General features: G+C 34.6%; 1 protein-coding gene across 1 annotated transcript in view; it reads right to left on the reverse strand.

Moving 5' to 3' along the window:
• The window catches only part of cubn (cubilin (intrinsic factor-cobalamin receptor)), a 43,696-nt gene that overhangs the window by 27,795 nt on the left and 5,019 nt on the right, over positions 1-10,882 (reverse strand). The window contains exons 10-24 of the mRNA XM_016543286.1: positions 9,528-9,652; positions 9,258-9,444; positions 9,058-9,176; positions 7,121-7,355; positions 6,572-6,753; positions 6,321-6,483; positions 5,273-5,463; positions 5,014-5,170; positions 3,808-3,986; positions 3,556-3,721; positions 2,178-2,403; positions 1,951-2,081; positions 1,565-1,751; positions 1,327-1,487; positions 52-233 (exon numbers count right to left, since the gene is read on the reverse strand). Of these exons, the coding sequence (XP_016398772.1) occupies positions 52-233; positions 1,327-1,487; positions 1,565-1,751; positions 1,951-2,081; positions 2,178-2,403; positions 3,556-3,721; positions 3,808-3,986; positions 5,014-5,170; positions 5,273-5,463; positions 6,321-6,483; positions 6,572-6,753; positions 7,121-7,355; positions 9,058-9,176; positions 9,258-9,444; positions 9,528-9,652 (2,591 nt within the window). The remainder of the gene's footprint in view (positions 1-51; positions 234-1,326; positions 1,488-1,564; positions 1,752-1,950; positions 2,082-2,177; positions 2,404-3,555; positions 3,722-3,807; positions 3,987-5,013; positions 5,171-5,272; positions 5,464-6,320; positions 6,484-6,571; positions 6,754-7,120; positions 7,356-9,057; positions 9,177-9,257; positions 9,445-9,527; positions 9,653-10,882) is intronic.

Consider the following 10,882-nt stretch of genomic DNA (forward strand, 5'->3'; position numbering starts at 1 on the left):
TAGCGAACTCTACAATTGTGTAGTAAATCGTCTAATTCGATGCTCTCTGACCGCCAAGTAGTCGTAGTAGCAGTTGATGCTGTTCTCCAGGTGAAAGTCTCCAAAGCTGAGCTCCACTGTGCTTCCTGCACTGGTTTTGATGTGCCAGTAGCATTCGGCGTTGGCGTGATACGGCAGGGGGTAGTTGGGAGAGGTGAAACCTCCCACACTTGTTGTCAACGTCCCACCGCAACCTATAACAGAGACACATGGTAAGTCTGAGATGGTGTAATATAGTCCACTGACCTTCTTATGCAAAATGGAATGCAAACTCCAATCAAATTGGCGTGACATTTCTGGGACTCTGGGTTTTAACCGGTCCTCTGGGAAACAATATTGTGTGTATAAGCTAGCAGGTTGATATTAGCGCTCGACATGAGCAATTCTGAGGAATAAATATTTGCTGGGTTTGCAAGGGTTGTCCCATTAAATATTGTAAAGACATTTAGATTTTTGTCTGAGGCTCTTAATAGCAACTAATCTACAGCAGACTATCAATACCTCTGGAACAGTGTTGTTCCAACATTTTAAACTATTGTTTTCTTTATAAAAAATAAAGTTGAAATAAAATAAAATATAAATATTACATAAAAAACAAGAACAAATGTTGCTTTGGCAACTAACTGAAAATAAGTTTAAGCTGAAGCACTAAAATTGCTAAAACAAACTATAAATTAAAATAGTATAAATATTATTAAATTTTAAATCAATCAATCAATAAATGCATACAAACATACATAACAAAATAAATAAAGCCAAACAGAACCATAACAAAAAGTATGAAAATGGAAAAAGCACATGGCAAACTTACTTTATTAAAAATCATTTTCTTTTTTTAAATAAATCTGACATAAAAATTAAATATAAATATTAGACTAAAACTTAAAAAACTTAACTTGAAATAAAATAAGTTTAAATGAAAGTACTAAAATTAATAAAACTATAAATCATATATAATAAATTATATTATAAAGTATTAAACAAAGTATTAAAGCAAATATTTGAAAATAAGTAATAAAAAGTTAAAAGTAAAATAAAAACTGAAAATACAAAAAAAAAAAAAAACACTGATTTGGATATAGAAATTATGATTACGTATTACGTATCCAAATTACGTATCTGCCCGAAAACAGCAAAAAATAAATAAATTAATTTTAAAAATCAAATCGCAGTTGGTCATTTAAATGACAGTCAGACACGTGGGCAGTTCTACTCCTGACTTCATGTCAACAGTCTGGCTGATATTCATCTGATTCAATACACAAGTACACAACAGGAAATGCATACCTGTCTGTGTGCCATCCCAGTGGGCTTTGAATCCCCTGTAGGTGAGTGAGTGGTCAGATCTGAACTTCAGCCACAGTCTGTTGCTATGTGACACTATGATGGGTGGACCATTTGTTCCGCAATATTTACCAATCAGGGGGGATGTTTCATAGCCTCCATCTCTGTAAAAGAAAGGAAAGTGTTTGAAAACCAAAAAGTGACCAAATCAATGACCCAAGATGCTGGAAAAGTTCCTCACCTGATCTCTAAATAGTCAAAACCACAGGAACTGAACCCCTCCAGCTCAAAATCTGTGACATTCAGCATGATCTGCATGTTGACTTCCACTATGATTTTATACACACACTCCCGATTGTTGGGGTAATTGTCAGGGTAGTTGGGTGAGCTGAACTCCCCGGTGGGTGACCTAAACACCTCACTGCAATCTGCATAGACAAAACATGAGATATGAGACAACAGTTTGTTCCTTTGTATATCTCTACATACAGTGAAATGACAATAAAGCTCACTTGACTTGACCTGAAAAAAGTCAGTCTTTTAAAACCCAAGCTTCACTATGAGGCCTGTACTTTCATGGCTTTTCAAATTGGATTTTCATATCCAATTACTGCAATAAAATTATACCTGTGCTCGCATTGATGGAGACATATTCAGCAGAAAAGCCTTCCGCAGACAGACTGGAGTCAGAGACCAGCAGGACGGTCATCAGACTATCAGTGCTGGTTAGAGATGGAGGAACGGAGCGCCCACAGAACCTGTGCACAAAATAACCAACATTTTCCAACATATTCATTTACAAATCTTCAATTAAGGGATGTCTGTGGCCTAAATCGTCAAATGTCTTGGTTTACCTGCCCATAAGAGTGCCAGTCAGCGCTGTGCCATTATCGTAGACATCCACATAGTCGTATGCGCAGTTGGTGTGATACTCCAGGTTGAAGGTTGTGAATGACAGACGGATGAGGTTGCCAGGCTCAACGGAGATGTACCAGGTACAATTGGCTCCATGAGGGTAGTCAGTGGGATGTCCTGGGCTGGTGAATGAACCTGTTGGTTCTGTAAGAGTCTCTCCACAACCTGCAAAAATGAACGCAAGTGTTGAAATCATTTGAACATGCTTTAATCAATGGAGAAAGAGCATGTGCTGCTTATTGTGGGAATCAAACCATGAACCTTACGGTTTCCAGGCCAGATCTTTAACCAGTATTTCTCACCATCACTGGTCTACCAATGTCGATTCACCAAATATTAGCATGAACACAGAAAGCTCAACTCAGTTGATTCCAATAAAGTTTGACATTAGCATGTTGCCAAGCTAACAACTAAATACTCAAACATCATATTAGTCAACTTTTAAATTAGTTTTCATTACTGAATGAAATATTTATATAAATTTATAATACAGTCATCAGCCATCTTGGACTAACTTTTCCACTAATTTATTGCATCTCAAAACAATGGTGGCAAAAAAATTTGTTTTTTACAAAAAAAATATATATATATATTAGTGCTGTCAAATGATTAATCACGATTAATCGCATCCAAAATAAAAGTTTTTGTTTACATATTTGTGTGTGTACTGTGTATATTTATTATGTCTATATAAATACACACACATACATGTATATATTTAAGAAAGATATGTTATGTTTATATATTAAATATATTTATATATAATATAAATTATATGAATATAAATATATACATGTAAATACATGTAAATATTTTCAAAATATACACTGTATATTTTCTATGCGATTAATCGCGATTAATCGTTTGACAGCACTAATATACATATACAGTATATATATATATATATATTTAATAAATAAAATACTGTAAATACTACAATAAAACCTGTTAATTGGTTAATTGTAAGTTACGTTGCCATATACAGTGAAAAACTTTAAAATCATATTATTTGTAATTTTACTGTAAAATACTGTGAAATGTATGGTTTTTGGAGATACCAGCTATGAATTATTAATTATATTTTGTGAATTATTTTTTATGTTTGTTACCAGTAATGTACATTTGGGTATGTAGTGTTATTTAGTTAATGTTAATGCATTGTTATTTACTGCAAATTGAACAGAATATTTTTTACAGTGAACATCTTTCATGTTGAGAATGTGCCTGTTTGGTCTTGGTAGGCAGCTCACTAGACAGTATATATAATATATTTGAACAAGCTACTGTACATTCGAAAACAACAAAACAAAAGTTCACCTTGCTCTGCAGATGCAAACTCAGCAGTGAAACCATGGTTGGAGACAGATGAATCTGTTTTGAAGCGGATGAACATGGACCTCTGGGTGGACTCCAGCATGGGAGGCATGTTAATTCCACAGTATCGACCAATCAGAGGGGAGTCTATGCTGGGACCATCTCTCACCTGAGTAAAGAGTGACGTTTCAGAAGAAATGTAAAGCGTAATCTGTATGTTGGCTGAATAGGATTCGCACAATGCTAATGTTGTACCTCAACATAATCGAAGACGCATGTGCTGCTTCCCTCAACGTCAAAGGTGAGGAAGTTGAGAGTGACCACATAGCCCTCGGGCTGGTTAATGACCCACTCACACACTTTGTTGTGGGGATAGGGGTCAGGGTGCAGGGGAGTGCGAATCTGACCGCTTCCAGAGAGGGTTCCTCCACAAGCTAGAGAAAACAGTTCAATTCTGAGATCACAAACTGTATATATCATACTAATATTAAATTATGTTCATTAAAGCTTTAACATATTTGCTATCCAATATTGTGTTTAATCTTAGACAGGACACAGGAAGTAAGGTAAACTGTTAGGGGCTGTTCACACAGAATGTGGTTTTGCATTCCACAGTGCTGCTTTATCATGGTTTTGTTTTTATGTAAACACGCATTAGATGGTTGTGATTGAGCGTTGCACTCATGTCTCATGTATTTTGGAGTGTCTCTTGCATGACAGCGTTCTAAAACCACAGCACTCAAAAGTCAAAAGAAGTTGAAGCTTTAAAAACTGCATCTCTAGACCTTGCTTTTTTTCCCCCACTGCCCTGCCAAAACATGTTCTATGTGAATGGCCCCTTAGGGAGCGTGTTTTCTTTGCAGCATACATTGTTCCACCAAATGAATCACACATATTCCGAAAAAAACAAAACACTTAAAAATGTAAAATGCAATATAATTAATATTATCAACAATCTCATGTGTTTAAGACAATGCATTTAGGCCCAAAACATCCTCTGCACAAGAATGCTAACGCAAATACTTCAAATAATTTCACATCATTGCATAACAAAATTCATAGTGTAGTGTAAGCACACATCAGGGTTATTATAGTTGACTAAAACTAAAACTGAAAAATTTAAGATATTTTTGTTACTGGAAATAAAATAAATGTTAACTGAAATAAAATAAAATAAATATTGAAAACCTTCTTATTTTAGTTTAACTTGATGCACAAAAAAAAAGAAAAAAAAAAAGAAAATTACTAAAAGCATACATCACAATATGGAAGATCTGTCGCTACTTCCGTGTTAATGTAAAGGGACCACGTCAAAATAAGACCAAATGCTTGTAATGTGCATTTGCATGTTTGCATAGAGTATGTTTCTGGCCTTGTTTTTACTGTTTTACTTTTCAGTGCTTTTTGGCATTCAGTTTGCGTCATACGCTTTACATAAAAAAGGAGGTTTCAGTGTCTCACCAAGTTCATACATGGCCCTGAAGCCAGCACGGGACACAGAGCTGTCAGACTTAAAACGGATCCAGAGTCCATTAGTGGTGGACAATATTGGTGCTGGCAGGGTGGAGCCACAGTACTTCCCAATGAGTGGGTCGGTCTCACCCGTCCCGTCTCGAACCTAAAAGAGATTTGACTTGGTAATGCCACTGAAATGGCGATGTTAAAAGATCAAAATGCTATTTACTTCTCCTCTCATCAACACTAATTACACAAATCATACCTCAACAAAATCAAAAAGACAGCCACTATGAGTTTCAAGGTCCATGTGGGTGAAGTTAAGTGCCACTTGTTCACTACGTGGCATTCTGATGATATAAATGCACTGCCTATTGTGAGCATAGTTATTAGGCCAGTTAGGAGAGATGATGATGCCTTCTGCGTCTGTAAAGACGCCTCCGCAGCCCGGGTCAGCTGATGGAACAGAGTAAATTGCATTACACTCAAGCAATTCATCCCAATATTGCAGGACACCTGGCTTTGCCCATTTGAACCCAGTTGTTGATCCAAGCATCATGTTCCTCTCTGAGTTTACAACATTTGCAATGTGACTGCTCACTTTTAATATGTATATAACTCCAATAAACTGTTTTATGAGCATTTGAAAGGACAGTATTCCACTGGTGGATCTGTTAAAATGATCCATAATGTAGTTACTGGAATTACTGCTAATGCATTATGACTGCAAACAAGAAAATAGTGCTGTAACATTCAATTGTGTTCAGGAAACTGTTCACAGATGATCAAAAGTGACAGTAAAGTATTTATAAAAGATTTCTATTTCAAACAAATGCTGTTCCTTTGAACTTTCCATTCATGAAAGAATCCTAAAAAAAATGTATTACCGTTTCCACAAAAATATTAAGCAGCACGGTTGTTTTCAACATTAATAATAATAAGAAATGAGCCTTGAGCAGCAAATCAGCATATTAGAATGATTTCTGAAGGATCATGTGACACTGAAGACTGGAGTAATGATGCTGAAAATTCAACTTCACCACCACAAGAATAAATTGTATTTTAAAACATATTAAAATTTATTTTAAAGTGTAATAATATTGCACAATATTACTGTTTTTACTGCATTTTTGATCAAATAAATGCAGCGAAAAACATCAATTCAGAAACATTAATTTGCCCATTAATGTAAAAAAAAAAAGAAAATCCAATCCAAACTTTCGAACGGAAGTGTACAGGTCTATTATAATCCCTAAAATGTCCCATAATCCCCCTCTCTCTCTCTGTGTTTTGACAGCATGGGCTTTACTTACATGGTGAAGTAGTGTATGTAATGTGAAATCCCCGATCGCTGATGCTGAAATCAGAGTGAAAGTGGATCCAGGCAGATGGTCCCGTCGTCTGTAGAGGTGGTGGTGATGCTGTACTGCAGTATTTTCCCAGAACCGGGTCTTCTGGGAGCAGTCCGTCTCTGATCTACAAAATAAATCCGAAAACTCAAGCATTTTAACACATACGCACAGAAAACACCTTTAAAATGAATCCAAGATGTAACAAGCTTTACCTCCAGGTAGTCAAAGTTACAGTTATCATGGTGCTCCAGACTGAGGGTGCCAAAAGCGAATGTGATGAGCAGACCAGGGTTCACATTCACCATCCAATAGCAGTCCCGGTTAGGTGGATAGTTACCTGGGTACCCGGGTGACTTGATGTCACCGTATGTGTTGGTCAACTCCCCACCACACACTGGAAAAGAAAGGAGTATTGAAATAAGATACAAATTCAAATAGTTGCTAATATCACAAGAGAGGCAATCATTTGGACCAATCCGTAAATGCAGTCACATTTTTTGGCATGCATTTTTGCGGAAATTGGTCATTTCAATAGGAACTGGACATTTTCAGGTGAGGGTGAAAGATTTCCCAATGCAGATTTCGCAATGGGTTCAAGCTGATCATGCTGATTCGCCACATTGACCAACAGAAAGCTGCTTGGTTTGAAAGTGACTTCTGTTTGAGCTGTGCTTCATACATCGCGACACTATTGACAATAAACAATTGGATCTGAGACATTTCACTAATGTGATCTTAATATAAGGGCATTCTTGGTTTACCTGGTGCCTGCGATTGCCAGGCCACTGTGAAGCCACGACCACTGACTGAATGGTCAGAGCGGAACCAGAAGTACAGAGAATTGTGGGAGCTGAAGAGTTCGGCTGGGGCGGCAGTGCCGCAGTATTTCCCGATCATGTAAGCTGAGGCGCTCTCGCCGTCGTGGACCTGCAGGAAATCGAAGTTGCAGGAGGCGCTGTTCTCGATGTCAAAGAAAGGGAAGGTAATCCGCAGAATCTGGGAAAAACAACAGATTACTGACCACAAGAAAGAACAAAAACCAAAGTTTAATTCTATAGATTACATCTATGAAATCTAGAGAAAAAAAAATTCTGATATGATTTGCAAAAAAGGCCTAATATTACATAATCTGATGACGGTGAGTTGAAAAATATCAGTAAAAACGTAAACATTTTTCACAAAGTAAGAATTAAGGTTTTTCAAATTCTATACATTTATCAGTCAAATGTCAAAATGTATCATTTAAATTACAATCTGCAAAGAAAAAAATAACAGTATATTAGAAATATTAACAACACGTTTTTGAGGGAAAATCTTGAAAGAATATGATTATTTTAAATAATACAATTAAAGGTAGACAACGTAAAATTACACATATATCAATAATTTTTCAAAGAAAAAAAACGTTTTTATATACTGTTTTTGCTATATGCATGTTTGGTTTACATTATTTTAAGTGTTAGTTTTGTATTTTAGGTTACGATTCTGTACTTGTTGAAAATAGAAAAAAAAATAATAATTTAATGGGAAAAAAATAATATTTGGTTTAAATTTTATTTTTTCATCATCACAAAAGGCTTAATATGACCTATTCTGATAATGTTTAGGTAAAAAATTAATTAAATCATTTAAAACTTTCCATTATGTACAGTTTTTTTCACAAAATAAGAATTTTTCAAATTGCATATGTATCAGTCAAAGGTGAAGTATTCAAAATGTATCACTTAACTTACAATCTGTAAAGAAAAGAAAAAAATAACAGTATATAAAAAATATGAACAACTCATGTTTTTGAAGGAAAATCTTAAAAAAAGAATATGATTATTTAAAATAATACAATCAAAATAGACAATGTAATATTACACGTATATCAATCATTCTTCAAAGAAAAAAATTGTTTTTATATGTTGCTTTTGCTATATGCATGTTTGGTTTTCATTTTTTTAAGTGTTAGTTTTGTATTTTACGTTACAATTCTGTACTTGTTGAAAATAGAAAAAAAAAAAAAAGTTAAATGGGCAAAAAAAAGACTATTTGGTTTAAATTTAATGTTTTCATCATCACAAAAGGCTTAATATGACCTATTCTGATGATGTTTAGGTAAAAAATGTATTCAATCATTTAAAACTTTCCACTATGTACAGTTTTTTTTCACAAAATAAGAATCTTTCAAATTACATATGGATCAGTCATATGTCAAAAAAAAGTATTCAAAATGTATCATTTAACTTCAATCGGCAAAGGAGTGGAAAAACGTGTTCCAATACTCAAAGAACATTACATTATAAGTTATTATAAGAACATTATAAGTTTATAAACATATAAGCTTTTTTCACAAAATCTTTAATTTTCTGTCACTGTTTGGATGTAGTACAGAAAACATCTGGGTCATGTATGCATTTTCTTCTGTCACTGGTCATAAAATAATGTCTTCATTGATCAGCTGAGAACTGCAAAAATAGTAGTAAGCTAACAACTGTTTGTCAGAGCAAGAAACGAACCATGTCTTTGTAACTAAGGGGTAATACAAGACTTCTTCACTGTACAAATGGTTGTTGAAAGCAACAATTCTATGAAATGCACATCAAAACAGGCACTATTTTTGAATCAGCACCCCAACATTAGCAAGAAACAAGTATCGGATTTCATTCAGCATGGACTGGATTTTTAAAAAGGTCACTGATGTATCTTTACTAACCTTGCTGGGGTCGGTTCTGATAACCCACGCACAGCTGACCTGGTGATCATAATCGCCCGTTCCAGGATTCGTAGGGTAGCTGAATGTGCCAGCTGGACTTTCCAAAACTCCTCCACACTCTGATGCACATAAAAGTTCATGATGTTACTGTATAGATAAACACACACTATCACATGCATCACTTCTCCAATAACACACACCTTGCTGTGGAGTTTGGCACTGCGGGCCCGTCCACTGGGAGGTGCAGGTGCAGGTGTAGCCGTTGAAGCCGTCGGTGCAGGTGCCTCCGTTCTGGCAGGGATTGCTAGAGCACTCGTTCACGTTCTGATCGCAATTCTGCCCTGCCCAGCCCGGGTCACAGCGACAGATGTAGCCAGTTGCTGTATTCTAGGGGGGAAAAAAACACGCTGACTGCTGTGGTTTCATGGAAACAGAACAGAGAGGGGAAGTTATAAGAGATAAACACTTACCTCACACTGACCATTTACACAAGGATTACTAGTTCCACAGATGTCACTGATCTGAGTACAGCCCGTAGGTCCATAGCCATTACCCACATAACCAGGAGGACAGGTGCATGATGGGATAATACTTCCTGGAAGGAGAACAATTCATAATGTAATTCAGAGATGATGATTCTTCTACTCAGTTTTATTTTTCATCAATATGCAGATTTGCCAATGATAGCGAAGATGAGACAAAAAACACACATCCTGGCAATAATTTAATGATTTTAAGTCAAACATACTGCTGAGGGAAATATGAAGAGGAAAGCAAAAACGGTTTATTAAACACATATTAACAACGTACTAATGTTTTTGAAAAAAATCTAGAAAGAATATGATTTTAAGGCTATAGTCAAAGATACACAACATAATATTACAGACATGAATATCTACAAAAAATCACAGCATTTTATTAAAAAAGTGTTCAGGAAAAAATATAGTTTTTACATGTTGCTTTTGCTATATATATATATATATATATATATATACACACTTTTTTTTTTTTATTAAAACAAAGATAAATGAAAAAAAAATGGTTTATTGTTCACCATCAAAATTGTATTTATTAAACAAGCAAATTAAATAAGCATTTTAGTCTGAGTAACACTGACTGGAATTAATGAATATGACAAAATATTGACAAAATATATAAACTGTATAAAAACGGTATATTATGCACATTAGCAACACACTAATGTTTAAAAAAACTAGAAAGAATATGATTATGAAGAATATAATCTTATAATAACAATTATAATAATAATATAATAAAGATACACAACATAAACGTAATATTATATATGAATAACTATTAAAATCCACAGCATTTATTTTTTTAAAAGTGTACTTTTTCAGGAAAAAATATAGTTTAGTTTTTATTTTCATGTGCTAGTATTGTATTTTATATTATGAGTCTTTAATTGTTCAAAATGTAAAATGATAAAGTGCATTTTAAAATAAATTGGTTTGATTTTGCCATTTTTGGTCAACAAAAATGTTATTATCTAGAATTAGATGCTTTTAGTCACAAAATTAATGAATATCACCAAATATTGATAAAATTATAAGAATATTTCCATCAAAAGACAAACACTGACTAAAACAAACAAACCTGTAAAAATGGACACATATAGCAACAATATCTTTTATATCAGGAGGTTACAACACAACAATTAAAGTTTAACACCCTTTTTATTGATCCTGTTATAACATAAATGCTACTAGTCATGCGCTGCTGTAAAGAATAACTACAGTAAAAGTGTGCAGTGATTGTGTGTGTGTGTGTGTGTGTGTGTGTGTGTGTGTGTGTACCTGGAGTA

Source organism: Sinocyclocheilus rhinocerous, unplaced genomic scaffold (genome assembly GCF_001515625.1).
Source record: "Sinocyclocheilus rhinocerous isolate Xijiao unplaced genomic scaffold, SAMN03320098_v1.1 scaffold97, whole genome shotgun sequence".
Lineage (NCBI taxonomy): Eukaryota > Metazoa > Chordata > Actinopteri > Cypriniformes > Cyprinidae > Sinocyclocheilus > Sinocyclocheilus rhinocerous.